At 47.1% G+C, this 20,211-nt stretch overlaps 2 protein-coding genes across 2 annotated transcripts; both read right to left on the bottom strand.

The window, feature by feature from the left end:
• Nucleotides 1–175: 175 nt before the first annotated feature.
• pdia8 (protein disulfide isomerase family A, member 8) lies at nucleotides 176–7,850 on the bottom strand. The gene is made up of 13 exons (XM_034600543.1): nucleotides 7,651–7,850; nucleotides 4,907–4,985; nucleotides 4,715–4,832; nucleotides 4,519–4,626; nucleotides 3,345–3,471; nucleotides 2,454–2,567; nucleotides 2,198–2,323; nucleotides 1,928–2,110; nucleotides 1,651–1,759; nucleotides 1,440–1,568; nucleotides 1,021–1,100; nucleotides 881–938; nucleotides 176–803 (listed from the first exon to the last, which is right to left on the bottom strand). Exons 1-13 carry the CDS (start codon nucleotides 7,812–7,814, stop codon nucleotides 714–716), a joined length of 1,485 nt encoding a protein of 494 aa, XP_034456434.1. The 5' UTR covers nucleotides 7,815–7,850; the 3' UTR covers nucleotides 176–713.
• Nucleotides 7,851–9,295: 1,445 nt separating this feature from the next.
• si:dkey-27c15.3 (GON-4-like protein) lies at nucleotides 9,296–19,579 on the bottom strand. The gene is made up of 27 exons (XM_034600498.1): nucleotides 19,516–19,579; nucleotides 17,949–18,199; nucleotides 17,404–17,615; nucleotides 17,248–17,322; nucleotides 17,112–17,162; nucleotides 16,971–17,024; nucleotides 16,776–16,871; nucleotides 16,586–16,678; nucleotides 16,214–16,375; nucleotides 15,593–15,803; nucleotides 15,400–15,501; nucleotides 15,188–15,228; nucleotides 14,910–15,010; nucleotides 14,651–14,834; nucleotides 14,476–14,562; nucleotides 14,210–14,387; nucleotides 13,902–14,052; nucleotides 13,552–13,699; nucleotides 13,356–13,472; nucleotides 12,870–13,224; nucleotides 12,376–12,836; nucleotides 12,155–12,250; nucleotides 11,195–11,401; nucleotides 10,972–11,115; nucleotides 10,534–10,802; nucleotides 10,235–10,337; nucleotides 9,296–10,141 (listed from the first exon to the last, which is right to left on the bottom strand). Exons 2-27 carry the CDS (start codon nucleotides 18,172–18,174, stop codon nucleotides 10,028–10,030), a joined length of 4,038 nt encoding a protein of 1,345 aa, XP_034456389.1. The 5' UTR covers nucleotides 18,175–18,199; nucleotides 19,516–19,579; the 3' UTR covers nucleotides 9,296–10,027.
• Between the last annotated feature and the right edge of the window lie 632 nt (nucleotides 19,580–20,211).

Here is a 20,211-nt window from a genome sequence, read left to right as displayed (position 1 = left end):
TCGTCAGGTGACCTGTCAGCTGACAGAGGAAAACAAACTGTTTCTGTTTTCTGTCACAGTAACAATCTGAAGGTTCAACAATAATTTAAATTAATAAAAATGAGTTGATCAAAAGGCAACAATGATAAAAACACAAAGCAGAAACTTGGCACAGAACAGAAACATTGGTTTGTTATAGTCGACTCTTCATTTTATCTTTTACTTTAAAGGCGATTCTGAAATGTATTTAAATTAAATATTTAAAATGTTGTTTATTACCATCACAACAAATATTTCAGGATTTAAACTTTCAAAATAAGATTTGCTTAAATATGATTTCATCTGTATTATTCAGTATTTTATTTCACAAAACTTAAATAAATAAATAAACAAATAAACAGTTCAATTAATAAAGTTTTTGGTTCTTCAGTAAAAAGGTTGTTGTTTAAATTGTCAGCTGATTAATTGTCTTGTCGATTGTGAAAAGTCGGACTCATGCGTCCGCTGCATTTCCCAAGATGCTTTTCAAGATTCACCAAAAACACATGTGAACACTGAGCATGTTCCCTTGATCCAGAAAGGTACAGCTGTCACATGACAGCAGTCATGACATCCTGGTGGACAGGTGTTGGACACAGCTGTCCCCCGTTAGCATGGTCAGGCGTCCTGTCCTCCCCCGACGTGTTTGTTGTCATGGACACCAGCAGTCAGGTCAGACCGGAGGATGAAACGTGTCAGAGTTCGTCCTTCGACCCGCTCGACGTCAGGCTGGGACTCGCTTCGCGCTTCAGGAACTTCAGGAGGTCTTTGAGCTCTCGACCCCCCTGAGAACACAGAGGTGATGTCATTCATCTGCTCACCCCCTGACCGCCCCCCCACCCCCACCTCTCTGAGACCTTACCTCGTATCGTAAAGGCTCGTCCTTTTTACCCAGCGCAGCAAAGTAAATGGTTGGATACCTGAAGATAGAGATGGAGGGACACTAATGAACATGTGCTTTGTCCTGGTTCAACATCTCACATGGAGAAACTCTGGACTCACCCTTGGACATCGTAACCCAGCGGGACGTCGTTTTCAACACCGTTCATTTTGGCGATGACGATGTTTGTATCAGGAAAGAGCTGAAAGTCAGACAGGGATTAAAACTCTTCATCGGGGAGAATGAAAACAGAACGAGCAACACGAAGTCACAGTTACAACATTAGAAGCTAGAATCACCGTCCTGTGGTTGTTTGTCTCCACCAACAGTTTTCAGTTTACACATTTTATTTACAGACTCATATGAGGTAACTGTGACCTTTGACCTTTGACTAACTTCATCTTTGAGTCCAACTGAATGTTTGTATCTAATCTGAAGAAAATCCCTTAACGTGTTCTCTTCGTGTTCATAAGAATGAGACTGGTTGTCATGGTGATGATGATGATGGTGATGATGATGATGATGATGATGATGTACGTACCGTGTCAGCCAGCTCTCTGTAGACCGGCTCCAGTTTCTTGCAGTGTGGACATGTGGGAGAGTAAAACTGGATCAGAACATTTTTATCTGGATCATTGACGATGTCATCAAACGTCTCAGCAACAACCACCTGCAGTTCACAACCAGAGAGAGGTCAGAGGTCAGAGAGAGAGGGGTCAGGGGTCACACTACAGAGACTGGGTCCATCTCACCTTGACAGCAGCTGCGTTTCTCTCCGGTACGGGTTCAGACTTCACGTAACGTTTGAGTCGACCAGCGAAGTAATCGTCTAAAAATCTCTCCAGGGACCGACCGTCTCTCCTGAAACACACAACTGATCAGAATCCTGGTTCCTGATGACATCACTGTGACATCACTGTGACATCACTGTGACATCACTGTGACCTGGCTCAGCACGGGTGACGTCACACAGGTGAGCAGAGGAATAATAAATATCACATATGTGAAGCGATCAAACTGGTTACGTACGTGAACTCCTCTCTCATGGTGAACTTGTGACCCAGTTTGGACCGGATTGTGACGAACGGAAGTTCTCCCCCGTCAGATGTTCCCAAACCGAAGTCGTCCTCCAGCTCGGACAGGAAGTCATTCTTATTGGCTACCGAGAAGGTCAGGCCCCGCCCAGTGTATTGTGACGCCACCTTCATCACCCTGGCGATAAGAAACAGGGGGAGGGGCTTACACACACCTGTCATCAGGTAACAGAGTGTGTGTCTATTATGTGTGTGAGCATGTTACCTGTTCCTCCAGTAGTTGGAGCCTCTGGTGTTGTGGTGGAAGTCGAGGTCATAGTACGCCGTCAGCAGGTCACGAACTCTTAGACGATCTCTGTTCTCCAGAGTCATGTGAGGACACAGTCCATAACTACAGACGGGTGGAGACAAACAGAGACAGACGGACGGACACAGAGATACAGGTGGAGACGGGTGGAGACAGGTAAGTGTGGAGCAGAGTGAGGCAGTTGTGCGTCTCGTGTTAAACTGATAAATCTTACATGTGGTCTCTGAGGAAGCGTCTCAGAGATGCGATGGTCAGGTGATCTCTGAAGACGACCACGCTGTCCTCAAACTTACTGCTCAGTCTGGGAGCTCGGAACAACAACACACTCCTGCAGGACACGAGAGACGACACGACAAACATATTTCAACATTTACACTCAATCCATAAACGTCCAACGACAAGTCGGCTATACAAATGTAGACAGTCGTTCAGTTTGTCCAGCACCATCTTGGCTTTTTGAAACCAGACGTAAGCAGATGTGGAGGAATGGGGGGGTTGGACACCCACCTATAACTGCCACCTGTTCCATTGGTCTGTACCAGCTGTCAATCACACTGTGGTACCCCCCCCCCCCCCCCCCAAACACATCCGGTGCTTTATGGTCTGTTTGACTCTAAATGATCATAATTCACTAAATGAACATCAGCTGTTTGAAGAAGACTTGAAACTAGAGACTGAGACAGAAACTCCTGAATGTTTCCTGACGTTATAAAGTGAGAAGTCACTTTCTACCATATCATAGTCTACATCAGTTTTTATAACTATGATATAAAGATAGACAACATGACAGCTACCACAAGCAAAGCCAAAGCAGCTGAATCGCCCCCTGGTGGCTGGCTGCAGTACAGGTCATAAAACTCCTCCATGTTAGCAGATGGGACATGGACCAAACTAAAAACAAAGTAGACGTTAAATAAATGTTTGTAAAGATGTTTCTGTCAGTTCAGGTCGTTCTTATCTCACTGATGTTTGTTCAAGTGTTTCTGATCAGTTTGGTTTTTATTAGTTATTTGATGATATAAAAACAGGCGGAGACGTGATGATTGACAGCTGAGACTGACTCCTGATTGGTTGAGGTCCAGGACCACAGACACTTTGGACTCACTCAGACTGAACGCCGTACTCGTCCCCGAGCTTCACGTCAGCGGTGTGAGCGAATCTGAACTGTTCCCTCAACAGAGCGGCAGCTTTCAGAAACTCTGAGAGAGAGCTGCCTGCACCTGAAAACACACCTGACCCCCCCCCCCCACACACACACACACACACACACACACACACACACACACACACACACACACACACACACAAACACACACACACACACACACACACACACGTTACATCAAGTGAGAATGTCAAGTAACAGACACAATGGGGTTGATTTTCTCTGAGGTCACATAAAATCTAACATCATGTCAAAAACTGAAGCCGACGCAGCGCCACGTTGAGTGATGTCACACATATAAAAACAACGTAGCGTGAGGTGTTTTGACATGAGGTCATATGAAGTCACATGACGTGAGATTGGAGATTTGTTGTTTTTAATTACACACAATCACGTCAAGCTTATTGCGTCTGTTTCAGAAGTGATGGGGGCACCATCTGTTTCATTGATTTATTTAACATGGTCTCAAGTTGTCCCCGTGAAGGAGCAACGTGTGGTCCGGTCATCCTCCTGGAGAACATAACTCCCAGGGATGAGTCAAAGCTCGTTAGGAATCTCAGGCTGTGATGACCATATGCAGACGCTGGGCACATGATCAGGACATCGCCATGATCAGGACATCGCCATGATCAGGACATCACCATGATCAGGACATCGCCATGATCAGGACATCACCATGATCAGGACATCGCCATGATCAGGACATCACCATGATCAGGACATCGCCATGATCAGGACATCGCCATGATCAGGACATCGCCATGATCAGGACATCACCATGATCAGGACATCACCATGATCAGGACATCACCATGATCAGGACATCGCCATGATCAGGACATCACCATGATCAGGACATCGCCATGATCGAGGACAGACGACAAGTCGCTTTCTTACATTAAAAGAAAAACCCAGTTGTAGCCTCAGCTTCTCATCAGGTGCTACAGATGTAGATTATAAGTGAGGGAGTCATCCATCAGAATACCCAGATGTTTATAAGAATCTACTTTCAAATGAAGAAGTGTAGCCTGACCAGACGTTTGACTTTATAAGTGTGTAGTTAGCTAAACAAAATGTCACATGACGTAGAGAACCTGTCAGCGTCGTACTTTACCTATGACACTGGCATCGTAGTGTTTGATGAAGCTGTGGAGTTCGTCCTTTGATTCCAGGTGAACTGAGTCTGGACCCGTCTGCTTCTTCATGAACTGATAGATCCCATCTGAGCACACACACACACACACACAGAGATAAACACAGAGTGTGTGTGTGTGTGTGTGTGTGTGTGTGTGTGTGTGTGTGGTTCTTACCTGCAGTGCGAGGTCCGTCGTAGGGGGCGGAGTCTCTCCCGTTCCTGAAGATCTTGAGAGTAGGATAACCAGAGATCCCGAAACGACCACAGGTCTCTGAGTGAGCAGTACAGTCCACCTGAGGCGAGACAGACAGGTGAGGAGACATGGGGGAAGAACAGGTGAGGAGAGACAACCCGATGAGGACGTTACCTTTGCTAACTGGACGCTTCCCTTCAGTTTTGTCGCTGCTTTCTCAAAGTCTGGAGCCAGTTTCTTACAGTGTCCACACCTGAGAGGAGGAGGAGGAGGAGGAAGATAGGATGGACGGAGGTGAAGAAGGGATAGATAAAAGGAAGGATGAAAGGAATGAGAAATGGGGAGGGCAGAGAAGTGGCAAAAAATAGGAAAGGGAGAGTGGGAAGGAAACATTGAAGGTGATAAAAAAAAGAGTAGGAGTGTAGAATGAATGGGGAAAGGAAAGAAGGACATGAAATGAGGATGAAAGAGACGTGAAGAGGAAGGATGGAGGAGGAGACATGAAGAGGAAGGATGGAGGAGACATGAAGAGGAAGGATGGAGGAGGAGACGTGAAGAGGAAGGATGGAAGAGACGTGAAGAGGAAGGATGGAAGAGGAGACATGAAGAGGAAGGATGGAGGAGGAGACGTGAAGAGGAAGGATGGAGGAGGAGACATGAAGAGGAAGGATGGAAGAGGAGACATGAAGAGGAAGGATGGAGGAGGAGACATGAAGAGGAAGGATGGAGGAGGAGACATGAAGAGGAAGGATGGAGGAGACGTGAAGAGGAAGGATGGAAGAGGAGACATGAAGAGGAAGGATGGAGGAGGAGACGTGAAGAGGAAGGATGGAGGAGGAGACGTGAAGAGGAAGGATGGAAGAGGAGACATGAAGAGGAAGGATGGAGGAGGAGACGTGAAGAGGAAGGATGGAGGAGGAGACATGAAGAGGAAGGATGGAGGAGACATGAAGAGGAAGGATGGAGGAGGAGACGTGAAGAGGAAGGATGGAGGAGGAGACATGAAGAGGAAGGATGGAGGAGGAGACGTGAAGAGGAAGGATGGAGGAGGAGACATGAAGAGGAAGGATGGAGGAGACATGAAGAGGAAGGATGGAGGAGACGTGAAGAGGAAGGATGGAGGAGGAGACATGAAGAGGAAGGATGGAGGAGGAGACGTGAAGAGGAAGGATGGAGGAGGACACATGAAGAGGAAGGATGGAGGAGACGTGAAGAGGAAGGATGGAGGAGACATGAAGAGGAAGGATGGAGGAGGAGACGTGAAGAGGAAGGATGGAGGAGGAGACATGAAGAGGAAGGATGGAGGAGACGTGAAGAGGAAGGATGGAGGAGGAGACATGAAGAGGAAGGATGGAGGAGGAGACGTGAAGAGGAAGGATGGAGGAGGACACATGAAGAGGAAGGATGGAGGAGACGTGAAGAGGAAGGATGGAGGAGACATGAAGAGGAAGGATGGAGGAGGAGACGTGAAGAGGAAGGATGGAGGAGGAGACATGAAGAGGAAGGATGGAGGAGGAGACATGAAGAGGAAGGATGGAGGAGACGTGAAGAGGAAGGATGGAGGAGGAGACATGAAGAGGAAGGATGGAGGAGACGTGAAGAGGAAGGATGGAGGAGGAGAAATGAAGAGGAAGGATGGAGGAGGAGACGTGAAGAGGAAGGATGGAGGAGACATGAAGAGGAAGGATGGAGGAGGAGACATGAAGAGGAAGGATGGAGGAGACGTGAAGAGGAAGGATGGAGGAGGAGACGTGAAGAGGAAGGATGGAGGAGGAGACGTGAAGAGGAAGGATGGAGGAGGAGACATGAAGAGGAAGGATGGAGGAGGAGACGTGAAGAGGAAGGATGGAGGAGGAGACGTGAAGAGGAAGGATAGAGGAGGAGACATGAAGAGGAAGGATGGAGGAGGAGACGTGAAGAGGAAGGATGGAGGAGGAGACATCAAGAGGAAGGATGGAGGAGGAGACATGAAGAGGAAGGATGGAGGAGGAGACATCAAGAGGAAGGATGGAGGAGGAGACATGAAGAGGAAGGATGGAGGAGGAGACGTGAAGAGGAAGGATGGAGGAGGAGACATGAAGAGGAAGGATGGAGGAGGAGACATCAAGAGGAAGGATGGAGGAGGAGACATGAAGAGGAAGGATGGAGGAGGAGACATCAAGAGGAAGGATGGAGGAGGAGACATCAAGAGGAAGGATGGAGGAGGAGACATGAAGAGGAAGGATGGAGGAGGAGACATCAAGAGGAAGGATGGAGGAGGAGACATGAAGAGGAAGGATGGAGGAGGAGACATCAAGAGGAAGGATGGAGGAGGAGACATGAAGAGGAAGGATGGAGGAGGAGACATCAAGAGGAAGGATGGAGGAGGAGACATCAAGAGGAAGGATGGAGGAGGAGACATGAAGAGGAAGGATGGAGGAGGAGACATCAAGAGGAAGGATGGAGGAGGAGACATCAAGAGGAAGGATGGAGGAGGAGACGTGAAGAGGAAGGATGGAGGAGGAGACATCAAGAGGAAGGATGGAGGAGGAGACATGAAGAGGAAGGATGGAGGAGACATGAAGAGGAAGGATGGAGGAGGAGACGTGAAGAGGAAGGATGGAGGAGACGTGAAGAGGAAGGATGGAGGAGACGTGAAGAGGAAGGATGGAGGAGGAGACGTGAAGAGGAAGGATGGAGGAGACGTGAAGAGGAAGGATGGAGGAGACGTGAAGAGGAAGGATGGAGGAGGAGACATGAAGAGGAAGGATGGAGGAGACGTGAAGAGGAAGGATGGAGGAGGAGACATGAAGAGGAAGGATGGAGGAGACGTGAAGAGGAAGGATGGAGGAGACGTGAAGAGGAAGGGTAGAACGTCAACATATTAGAACCCGTATGTATTGAGCTAACGATGCTAATGCTAACGTCCCCTCCGTTACCATGGAGCGTAGAACGTCACCAGCATGGTCTCGTGCTCCGTTGCTAGGTAATCGAAGTCCGCGTCCCCGAGCTCGAGCACGTCCCTGCGCAAGCACACCGTGGCGGGAAACCGGGTCAGCAGCCACAGCGTGACGGCGGGAAGGAGCCGGACAGCGGCCGCCATGTTGGAGAGAGAGGAGACAGTTTCACATGGACACGATCAAACACACCGAGATTCCGGCAGGACCTTCAAAATAAAACAACCTGGAACAACTCAGTAAAAACATTACAACATGACGTCACAAAGTCAAAGACTGAAAAATAAACATTACAACATGACGTCACAAAGTCAAAGGGTGAAAAATAAACATTACAATATGACGTCACAAAGTCAAAGGGTGAAAAATAAACATTACAATATGACGAATTCTCGTAACTCATCGTGAAATGACACTTGCTTTTATTTTGAAGTCGGTATTTCCGGTGCCTAAAGGTAACTTGACCAATCTGCTCTCTCCACCTGTCAAAGGGAAGGCGGGCCCACAGACAAACACCGGAAAGCCCTCTGATTGGCCCACAGCCGATGTAACCGTATAACTGGTCCAATGACCTGTCAATCACAACACCCACCCCCCGCCCAACGAGCATCAGAGAATTACACGTTTTTAAATGAATTTCTAAATGATGATGAATTAAACATGAATTAAACATGAATCAGTTTAAAATTTAACTCAACATGAAACATCATTGAAGCATCAAACCGATGTGAAACTAGGAGAAGTTGATTTTTTAAGACTTCAAACTGAAAATGTTCAGAGCTGCTCTGTGGATAAAAAAGATCGAAATAAAATATTCAACACTGATTAACAAAGAAAAATACATTTAACAGCAATGATCATTTTTAATTGAATTTGTCTTAGGGTTTCTTTTACATTTGAATGAAACAATAATGTTGATCGGTTTATTCTTCAAGCTGTAAATTTATAAATATATAGAGAAAAAAGAAGTGTGGTAAATTCAGGACAAAGCTCAAGTTATCACTTCATCTAAATATAAACAAAACCTACTGAAAAGTTTGAAAAAATGTTTTATCAAACGATCAACCTTCATTCATTCACATTCAATATGAATAAGTGGTTATTTTAAAAACTCAGAACGATAGTACATCCTCCACTGACTGAATCATGGGAGATTATTTTGTTTTACCCAAATGCATCGTGGGAAGACTCAAAAGAAAAAAGAAAGAACAATCCTTTGTTTAATGTTTGGAGCATTTTTTAAATGAGATGAAATAAGCATTGTTTTATCTTTTATTTCTGTATTTGTTCTTTCACTGCTCAGCAGGTGGGCGGAGTCTAAGAGCAACAGTGACTCACAACTTGATCTAAATCAAATAGATTTTGCACAAAATAAAAAAAGCCCAGGGTCTCAGGTGATGTCCACACGAGGTCCAACACGTTCAGCTGGTCTCTGCCCCCTTAGTTTTACATGTGGACCAATGATGATGAATACAGATGCTATCAGCAGTCGTCTCCAGATGTGGACACTGATCAGTGTCAAACATGGTGCGAGCAGCTGTTCACTTGTGTCACGTGATTGGTTCACAGCTGCTGATCTTCTCTTTACTTCATTTGATTTGAGTTTTCCAGGTTTTCCTTCACTAACTCTGAGACTCCGCCTCCAGACACACCCACAGAGGGTGGACTCTCGATGAGGTCCGAGACGATAAATAAAAAATAAATAATTAGGATTTATAAAAATTGACTATGCAGCCTGAAGGTACACTTCAGGCTGCATACACAGAGGATGAACTCTAGAACAATAACTCGTAGAGTTCCGAAAGGAATTCAGACCCTTCGTCAATCCCACATCCTAGATCAATGAAAACAATCTTTTACAGAGACTTCTAGAATCCCCTTCCTGAGCACACAGATATGAGATATGTTCAAGAGTCAAACGGAACTTAGTCAAGTTTGGACAATCTACATCAAACTCGCATGTAAAACTAAACTTCCTTAGAATTCTAAAGTCCTTTCGATTACGTCTCGACTCTGTTCAGGTGACGTAGACAATCTTCTAAAGTCACATCTAGAGAATGGTTCAGCTGTTCATATTAAACACTTCTGTGCTTTTTGAACTTTAATATTTTGCTGTAGAGTCTGGACCCTTCTAGAACTCTAGAACAACTCTGCAGACACAGTCACTGTGGATCTGGAGTCGTATCAGCGTCATTCTAATTAAATCTAGAATCAATAAAACTGATTCACGACTGATGTTCTTGAACTCAGACAGTTCTGGAATTCAGTGGAGTTCTCATGAAGTAAATCTGGATCAGACTCTTGGCTCCAAAGTCCATTTCCTGGTTGACTGCAGACTCATCTACTGTTGGTCTACTGCTTAGTCGGGGGCTGGCTCCTGCCTCCTGATTGGCTGGCCCTCTGAGGAACAGGGAGTGGACTTTTGCGATGAAGACTGGAAAAGATTCATCAGGTCGTGGAACCGCAGACTCACCTGCAGGTAACAGAAAAAGACAAATGTCCTCACGTCAGCTTCAGACCTTTCAGTCTACAACTACCTGCACAATGAAGCCCCGCCCCCGCTCACCTGTTGGGCGGTCTTGTTTCCCAGCTGGGCGGACACCTGTCTGAATGTTTTCCTATTGGCTCCTCTCTGCTGACAGGCAGTCAAGATGGCGCGGTCTGCCTCACTGAAACAGGAAGTGATGTTTTAGATGCTTTTTCCATGTTGAACAATGTTTTCTAGTTATGATGTTTGATAGTTGACAAGATGTTTTCATGACGTGTTGTATCAGACACCATCTCTGGACCTGCTGCACCTGATTAAAGCCACAGGTAAATATCAGTTAGCTCATCATCTGGGTGTTTCTGTGTTTTTGTTCTGACCGAGTCCAGACGACGACTTTCTCTCCAGTTGACGTCGTCGAGATGTTTCTAGCACAAACTGGCCGCTCCTGTACTTCCTCTTCTTCACTTCCTGTCTCACGCGCTTCAGATGTCTGACGGTCGACTCCCTTCCTGTTCCTGTGAGGACGACTCTGGACAACAGAGTCCGTCTTCATGGCCTCAGAGCTGGTTGCTATGGGCGACGAGTGGGTGTGAAACTGCAGGAAAAGCTGCTGCAGGTCTTGATGATGTCTGAGAAGAGACGAGATCTGAGAGAGGAAAAGAAAATCGGATCAATCAGGAAAAATCTTTTTATATTATAAATTTTAATCTACATGATAAACTGATTTCACCTGAAACTCATCAATTAGTCTGGTTTCATTTACAAACTTTATCAGGATCAGCTGATTTATGAGGGGGTCAAAGGTCATTGTCTACCTTGTCCATGTCTTCAGGTGGGGGGGTGGGGCTTCCCTGTAGCACTGACACCACCTGCTGGTAGAGGGAGGAGGTTTCTCCCAGACTCTGTCCCAGTCGCCGTAGAAACCGCCGGCTGCACTCAAACAGCTGTTGCTCTAAAAACTGGCAGAGAGATACCACAGAAGAAGAGTTACCGCAGGTTCAGCCTGAACCTGGGTGATGTCACAGTGATGTCACTCACCAGTCCGCAGCGCCGCGCCTGTTCTCCGTTCAGGAAGGCGGCAAAGTCTCTGAGCAGCTGAGGCCACGGCCGCAGCAAACCGCTCAGTCTGTCGTACAGACGCTCAGGGGCCCCCGAGGCCTCCAGGGGCCCCGCTGCTGAAAACTGATCCAACAACTGCAGCAGCTGCTCAGAGACGCCTGGAGACGCCTGCACCACGTCACACACCTGAGAAACATGACATCATCAGCTCACTGGACCAATCAGGAAAACAAAATCACCACCTGACTGTATATACATCAGTGACTGTATATACAGACCATCAGTGACTGTATATAAAGACCATCAGTGACTGTACATAAAGATGATCAGTGACTGTATATAAAGATGATCAGTGACTGTATATAAAGATGATCAGTGACTGTATATAAAGACCATCAGTGACTGTATATAAAGATGATCAGTGACTGTATATAAAGACCATCAGTGACTGTATATACAGATGATCAGTGACTGTATATAAAGATGATCAGTGACTGTATATAAAGATGATCAGTGACTGTATATAAAGACCATCAGTGACTGTATATACAGATGATCAGTGACTGTATATAAAGAGGATCAGTGACTGTATATAAAGAGGATCAGTGACTGTATATAAAGATGATCAGTGACTGTATATAAAGATGATCAGTGACTGTATATAAAGATGATCAGTGACTGTATATAAAGACCTTCAGTGACTGTATATAAAGATGATCAGTGACTGTATATAAAGACCATCAGTGACTGTATATAAAGACCATCAGTGACTGTATATAAAGACCATCAGTGACTGTATATAAAGACCATCAGTGACTGTATATAAAGACCATCAGTGACTGTATATAAAGATGATCAGTGACTGTATATAAAGATGATCAGCGACTGTATATAAAGATGATCACTGACTGTATATAAACTAAAAGATGTTAGTCTCACTCTGTTGAGATAATCCTTTGCAAATGCTTCATCCTCTCTCTGATCTTCATCGGCCTGCTCCTCTTCCTCCTCAGTTTCTTCTGGCAACAATTTCTCCTACAAAGACAAAGAATATTAATCGGACGTAATAATAACATTAATTATCGATAATCAGCTGAAAGATGGAGATGCTCAGTGCACTGACGAAACGAGTTTGAAAATGATCAGATGAATTGATTCACCTGCAGCTGGAGGACGCCGGCTCTGGATTCATCTGAAGACGTCACTCCATCATCATCATCATCACCATCATCACCTTCTTCTTCTTCTGCTGTCGACGGCGTCTGAGTCACGTCCTGCTCACTCTCTGACTCCACCTCTTTGGGGTCGGCCAGGTCTTCCAGATTGGCGACACTTCCTGCAGCACTGGACGATGACTCCGACAGGGCCAAAAGGAATTCGCTCTCCTCTTCCTCCTCTTCCATATTCACACTGATGACATCGTCGTCCTCCTCGACCCCCACTGGAGAAGGGGCGGGGCCATCAGGAGGAGGAGGAGGAGCGAGTGCCTCCACATTACTCCTCACTGCTTCTCCGTTCATTGTGTGTTTCTCTCTCCTTCTCCTCCTCAGGCCTGCAAGAGTTTGAAAGTGGCGTCTGATTTGCTGTGTGGTTGCCGGGGCCACAGCGGCAGTAGTGATGGCAGCGGTGTCAGTTCTGGTCAGGAGGAGTCGGCTTAGGAGGACTCGTGAGGGGCTGAGAGCCCGGGGGTGACAGGGTTTGTGAGGAGAGAGAGGTGCGGGACAAGAGGGGTACACCTGTCCATCAGGTAAGGGGGAGGAGTCAGCAGGAGAAGGCGGGAGGGGCTGCTGCAGCATGACAAAGCCGATGCGTTTGAAGTCCAGGTCTTTGGGAAGGCGGGGGGGATATCTTGTCCCAGAGGGGAAGCTGTACTTGTTGGAGGCGGAGCGTAGGAAGGTCAGGTGACTCTGACGGAGTCGAGACCCCCTGCAGGTGGGCGGGGCCTCAGGGGTAGAGCCAGAAGGGGCATTATACCGTTTTATGGTTGGATATATTACAGGAAGACTCCGCTGAGAAAACGTAAAAAACAGTGATGGAGATTTGTTAACTTGATATAACACCTTAACATGTTTATAACATATAAATGCCGGGGGTTCCAAAAATCGGACACTATGTGTTACTGACGTTAACTTTCACCTACCACCAGCCACAGAGGCATGACGCTCTCCTCTCTCTCCACTGGGGGGCGTTGCTCTGCTGAATTAACAGGACCAAAGGCCACCGGCATCGGCCACAACACCCGATGATACCTGAACACCTGCGGGGGGGATCACAAGGGTGAACACACACACAGGTTTGTACTGAAATCAGCCGCATCAGTGTCATCGCTGTATTACCTTTACTATATTATCAGGGACACCAGGTCGGCAGCACTGCAGGATTCTACGTCGGACCTGCACCAGAGTCTTCCTCAGCAGGAACTGGGACACCAGTTTAGTCGGGTCACATGACCCTTCCATGTTCCTGAGACCCAGAACCAGGAGGCTGAACACACACACACACACACACACACACACACACACACACACACACACACACACACACACACACACACACACACACACACACACACACACACACACACACACACACACACACACACACACACACACACACACACACACACAGAGTTAAACACCAAGTCCAACACAAATTTACAGCAGCGGTTTGACATATGTGCGTTTACCAGTCCTCAGCTGCAGTGAATGCAGCTGTCCTGCGGGGGCAGTACAGAGCCGGGTCCAGGCTGGCACAGGGCAGTAGCTCTGGGTAGAGGAAGACCGGACGAGTGGTAAAGAGCCAGGCGAGTTCAGCTGGCATCACAGGGTAACAACGCACTGCACATGTAGAGATACACAACACACACAATCAAACATCAGGCTGCTTTAAAATCACTTCACTTTCACTATGTAGCTAATGTTAGCATTAGCAGCTACACTACACAGGAGTTCTCATCAGAGACATCCCATCATTCCAGGCTGCAGGTGGACTCACTGTATCCTCTGGCATCAGGTGGGTGGTGTTGCGACTTGTAGCTGATGGGAGTCTGCCGCAGCTCCTCCATCAGCTGCAGCGCCCCCTGCAGGTTAGACGATCTAAAGACGCTGCAGAAACCAGGACGAGATGAGGACATGAGCAGCTCGGCTCTTTGAGCCAACACATCCAGCTCAACCTGGGGGGGGGGGGACAAAGAACAGTGAAGATATTTTTCAAATCTTGACTTCTATTCTAAGTGAGGTGCGATGATGTTTGTGTGTTACCAGGAACTGTCGGGTGGTCTCAGCCTCACTCTGGAGTTTGGTCACAGGTGAACTCAACAGGTGAATCTGAGTCAGCAGCTGAACGTGCTGAGAGACACACACAGTGTGATAGAGGTCAGGCTTCACAAACATAGTTTCATCGTGTGTGTGTGTGTATGTGTGTGTGTGTGTGTACCTGTTGTAGATGCTGCTGCAGTCTGCTCTTTTGTTTTCCGTCCAGTTTCAGTGTGTACGGTTCAGGACCGTATATGTGTGTGTTACACAGTGGGTGTGTCTGCCGTCTGTTCCTCATCCAAGCTAGCTGCTGCTTTACTGTACGCAGCTCTGTGATTGGTCCATCCTCTTCATCAACCAGCCCACTGTCAAATGAACACTTGCAGTCAGTGTGTGTGTGTGTGTGTGTCTGTGAGTGTGTCTGTGAGAGTGATATATACATGCTGTGCTGATCCTGAACAGGGTGTATTTCCTCCTGTGGCTCCTCCTCTTCCTCGTGACCTTCATCGTCCCCTTCCTGTCCTGCAAGGTCTTCCTTTAACTGACACACACACACACACACACACACACACACACACACACACACACACACACACACACACACACACACACACACACACACACACACACACACACACACACACACACACAGGTTTTGTGAGTGAAACATGTTCACATAAGTGAGTGAACATGAGGCTGTTCAGTGTGAGAGAATCACCGTTTCAAACAGCTCCTCCATCAGCTCGTTCACTTCCTTCTCTAGACGACAAACAGAACATCGTCAGAGTCTGGATTCATCACAGCTCAACACATCACCTGAGCACAAGGTCTTCAAACCAGGAAGAAACCAGTGTGTGTGTGTGTGTGTGTGTGTGTGTGTGTGTGTGTGTGTGTGTGTGTGTGTGTGTGTGTGTGTGTGTGTGTACTGACTGGTGATGCGGACAGCCTTGTCGTCACGGTAATCCTCCTGGTCAGGTTCATCAATGTCAGCCAGGAAGTTGTACTCTGGGTCATCATCATCATCACACTCCTCTGAGAGAGAAAGATGTAGTCATACTTGCAAGTGTACACACGCGCACGCACACGCACACGCACACACACACACACACACACACACACACACCTTCATTTTCCATGTCTGAGCTCATTAGGCCTCTTAGCCAATCAGTCCAGTCCCTGTCCTTATGGGCGGAGCTGGAGTCGTACATGTCTGGTGTGATGTCCGGTGCTCGGAGCTCCGCCTCCAGCTGGCCCAGTGGGACGTCACGTAGAGTCCGCTTGGACCGAGTCCGGTACGCCATCAGACCCGCGGCGGCCTCTGGCTCCGACAGAGGCTGACAGGGGCAGAGGGTTATTCATTTATTTTTTCAGTGAGTACATATATGACAGACACAAAACAGTCTGTTCCTCCAACTCAATCAGAGTTTGTCTCAACAATCACCAAACACGAAGACCCTCAAATACAAGAGTACACTGTTACTGTGTGTTTCCTGTCCGAGTACTGAGACCCCCTGACCAACACTGAACACCTCCCCCTGTTCAACACAGAGACCATTTCAAAATGAAATGTTAACACACAACAGCTCTACCGACCGGTCCTAAACCTCGACTGACAGGTCTTAAAGTTCTATCGACTGGTCCTGAAGATCTACATACCTCAAAAACGGTCATGTAGTTCCATCATAACTACTCTGATGCTTGAACCTTCTGTACTGTTACCTGACAGGGTGTTCTCGAGTGTTACCTGGTATGGTTCCATACACACGGCGAGCTCCTCCTCCACAGCATGAAGCTTCTCCAGAAACGTGCAGTCAGTCACTGCTTTGGGGGGCGGTGCTTTGGGTGGAGGGGGAGGGCCCATTGAGACAGACCTCACCCTCAAAATCCTGGACCGGCTCCGAGAAGTCTGAAGTGGGGTGGGAGAAAGTTTTTTGGTTTGCATTTATTTTTTGTGGTTATGTGACCAAAGATCAACCAAACACAACAAAGAAGAGGTGGAGTTTACAGATCTGTTCAAGACGATTATCAGTGTAGATCTGTCACAGCCGGGAAACACAAACCAACTCGTATGTAAAAACTAATGTTACAGTGAATAAGAAGGTCTGAGAGGTTTCACCTGCCAGGGGCTGCAGCTGTCCTCCTCCACTCGGCTCAGGCGACTTCCTCTGGGAGACGAAGCTGTGCTCTCCATGTCGCTCTCCTGGAACGTCTACCAACACAAATAATCCAGAACCAATCGTCAGTCAGCACTTTATTATCAACATCAGGCTCACACTGTACTGCAGCCAATCAGAGCAGGGTCTCACATCTTCAGCCGTCTCGTCCTCATCTTCTTCATCAGGACGATACTCTTCATCAGAGGAGTCTTCCTCAGCCAGATGGATGTCTACGAACTGAGGAGGCTGAACACAAAAGAACAGGGGCAGAGTTTGCTGGAGTTTAACGACGGGTACGATTTTGGAAAATATTTTGAGATGTGGATGGTTGACCTTTGACCCTACCTTGTTGACTTCATTGGATTTCTTGATGGGAGAAATGTTCCAGGCTGGAATCACCTGTCAAGTACAAGGAAACATGTTTCTATGATTGGATATTAAACAGAAACAACATGAAGCAGAGGTTGAACAGATGTTGTGTCTCACCACTCCTTTCTCCACCACTTCTTTAAACTTGGATCGAGTCATTTTCGGCTCCTGATGAAACAGAAACAGTGATGATGTGATTCAGTGAAGAGACGCACGACGCCACGCTTTGAATGGACGAAACACTGAGACTCACAAATGGAGGGATGGCCTCTGTCTCGTTGATAGCAGCTTTCATCATGGCCACCACATGTTCATTAGTGATTACTTCCTGTAGGTCAGAGGTCAGATTTGTTGTTGTTTAATGTTTTTATCAACGTGTTCAGGTGTCAGCTCCTGCAGATAAACTCACGTGGATGATGTTTCGGACGTTCACTGTTGTCAGGTTGTGTTGTTTGGACTTTGTCTCCAGTGATTGGTCCAGCTGTCTGTCAATCTCCATCTCCTCCTTTTCGTCGCTCTCTGAACCTCTGGCCCCCTGCTCCTCTTCCTCCTCAGTCCGTTTCCCTCTCCTCTTCCTCACTGGTCTCCTCCTCGCTGCCTTCACCTCCAGCTGACTGTCCTCTGACATACACATACATGTTACACTCAGGATCTGCTTCTTGATTGGTCAGTGAGCAGACTGACACATCACTGTGTGTCAGTCACTGTGTGTCAGTCACTGTGTGTCAGTCACTGTGTCAGTCACTGTGTGTCAGTCACTGTGTGTCAGTCACTGTGTCAGTCACTGTGTGTCAGTCTGCCAGAACAGGCAACAACCTTTCTTCAGGCTCCTGATTGGCCGTCATGGTTTGATGGTTAGTGTTCTATCACTGCCTGGCTGTGATTGAACTGAATCATGGATTGGTGTGTGTGTGTGTGTGTGTGTGTGTGTGTGTGTGTGTGTGTGTGTGTTACCCATGGTGATGATGAGGCTGGAGTCAGTGGTATCTTCCTCCACCAGCAGGTAACCTTCATCCTCCTCCTCAGTTTCACCCCATGCAGGAGCTGGGAGGGGAGGCAGCAGCAAAGCATCATGGGAGAGCAGCTGAGGACCGGGGGGGGTGAGGCTCCGGTTGGAGGAGGTGGTAGCAGGTGGGGACGGGGACGGGCCAAGTCGGAGGCGTTTGCGGACCGGGTTCATTGTGGAGGACCATGACCTCTGACCTCTGACCTCTGCAGACACATCAGATCATTGTTTGTACAACAGCACCACAAAGATGTTTTTACTGTATAATAAATAATTCACTAGAGTTTGTATAGCACCAAATCACAAAATACATTATGTCAAAGCCCTGTTTGTATTATAAATAAAGTTGAATATCATTTGTATTGAATATTAAGTTCAGAGACAGTGTTGAGACCAGAGACAGAGAGAAAGAGAAAGAGACAGACAGAGAGACAGAGAGAGACAGACAGACAGAGAGACAGACAGACACAGAGAGGTTCAGAGATCAGAGAGAGAGACACAGCGAGAGGTTCAGAGATCAGAGAGAGAGACACAGCGAGAGGTTCAGAGATCAGAGAGAGAGACAGAGACAGACAGAGAGAGAGAGACACAGCGAGAGAGAGAGAGAGAGAGAGAGACAGACAGACAGAGAGAGGTTCAGAGATCAGAGAGAGAGACAGAGAGAGGTTCAGAGAGAGAGACACAGACAGAGCGACAGAGAGAGGTTCAGAGATCAGAGAGAGAGAGAGAGACACAGCGAGAGAGAGAGAGAGAGAGAGACAGAGAGAGAGAGAGAGACAGAGAGAGACAGAGAGAGAGAGGGAGACAGACAGAGAGAGAGAGAGAGACACAGCGAGAGAGAGAGAGAGAGAGAGACAGAGAGAGAGAGAGAGACAGAGACAGACAGAGACAGACAGAGAGACAGAGAGAGGTTCAGAGATCAGAGAGAGAGAGAGACAGAGACAGACAGACAGACAGAGACACAGAGAGGTTCAGAGAGAGAGACACAGACAGAGCGACAGAGACAGACAGACAGAGATAGGTTCAGAGATCAGAGAGAGAGACAGAGACAGACAGAGAGAGAGAGACACAGCGAGAGAGAGAGAGAGAGAGAGAGAGAGAGAGAGAGAGAGACACAGCGAGAGAGACAGAGACAGAGAGAGAGAGAGACACAGCGAGAGAGACAGAGACAGAGAGAGACAGACAGAGACACAGACAGAGAGACAGAGACAGACAGAGAGAGAGAGAGACACAGAGAGACACAGACAGACAGAGACACAGACAGACAGAGAGACAGACAGAGACACAGACAGACAGACAGAGACACAGACAGACAGAGACACAGACAGAGAGGTGTAAACCGGGTCCATCTCTGTTCTCTACGTGTTTTCCTCTGCAGCTAACATGCTAACATGCTAACAACGTCCAGCCTGCTACAAACCTCCGTTAGTCCCGTTACCGGTCCCGGTTCGTCTCTAACCGGATCCTTCCGGTCCCTTTCGAACCTCAGCTCCGGAACAAGAGAAAGTCACTTACCCGCCACAACGATCAGACGCTTGAGCTGAAGAACACGTTTCCGGGTGTGCGTGATGACGCAGACGTGACGTCGGCAGGAGTAGCGAAGTGACGGCGCGACTAAATAAAATAAAATGTGTTGTTTCTTTATTAAAGACACAAACAGACACATTCAAAACACCAGAAGAAGAAAAACACCAGAGGAATCAAATAAGTCACATTAAATCTGTTTGAGAACCGGAAGCCTTTTCCTCAGCAGAGCAACTACCTGAACAAAGGTATACTGTAGTATATTATACTGTTGTAGTACAGTATATTATAGTATACTGTAGTATGTTGTAGTTTAGGGTGATGTAGTATAGTACAATAATTAACCTGGCATGAAGAGTAAATGTTCATTGTGAATACAAATATAACAAATTACCCAAGACTACACAGACAATGGGACACACACACACACACGTTGTGTAGAAAATGCACATCAGAATCCATTTCAGCATTTTAATGCAATATGAACAAGGTTTGACATATGGATATGTAAAACGTGAGGAAATACTTTACATTATTTATTTCACATGCTCCCCAACAGCCTGTCAAATTGGACTGTGTACAGATGCACACACAGGCAGACAGAAATGTAGGCTATAAAAAATAAAAATATATAATACAAAATATAAGGAGTCTGAAATGTGCTGTACTGACAGCTAGCTTCATGTC

Source organism: Hippoglossus hippoglossus, chromosome 11 (genome assembly GCF_009819705.1).
Source record: "Hippoglossus hippoglossus isolate fHipHip1 chromosome 11, fHipHip1.pri, whole genome shotgun sequence".
Taxonomy (NCBI): domain Eukaryota; kingdom Metazoa; phylum Chordata; class Actinopteri; order Pleuronectiformes; family Pleuronectidae; genus Hippoglossus; species Hippoglossus hippoglossus.
This window is presented reverse-complemented; position numbering and strand designations above follow the sequence as displayed.

What these genes read in the sequence shown, in the direction of transcription:
- pdia8 (XM_034600543.1), bottom strand. Translation starts at nt 7,814, where the DNA reads ATGGCGGCCGCTGTCCGGCTCCTTCCCGCCGTCACGCTGTGGCTGCTG. An exon ending in GAAGCGTCCAGTTAGCAAAG is followed by an intron (nt 4,833 to 4,906) that starts GTAACGTCCTCA and finishes GTCTCGCCTCAG; the next exon opens with GTGGACTGTACTGCTCACTC. An exon ending in ACGAGCCTTTACGATACGAG is followed by an intron (nt 804 to 880) that starts GTAAGGTCTCAG and finishes CTGTGTTCTCAG; the next exon opens with GGGGGTCGAGAGCTCAAAGA.
- si:dkey-27c15.3 (XM_034600498.1), bottom strand. Translation starts at nt 18,174, where the DNA reads ATGAACCCGGTCCGCAAACGCCTCCGACTTGGCCCGTCCCCGTCCCCA. An exon ending in TGTGTATGGAACCATACCAG is followed by an intron (nt 15,804 to 16,213) that starts GTAACACTCGAG and finishes TGCCCCTGTCAG; the next exon opens with CCTCTGTCGGAGCCAGAGGC. An exon ending in TCCCTGATAATATAGTAAAG is followed by an intron (nt 13,473 to 13,551) that starts GTAATACAGCGA and finishes TCCCCCCCGCAG; the next exon opens with GTGTTCAGGTATCATCGGGT.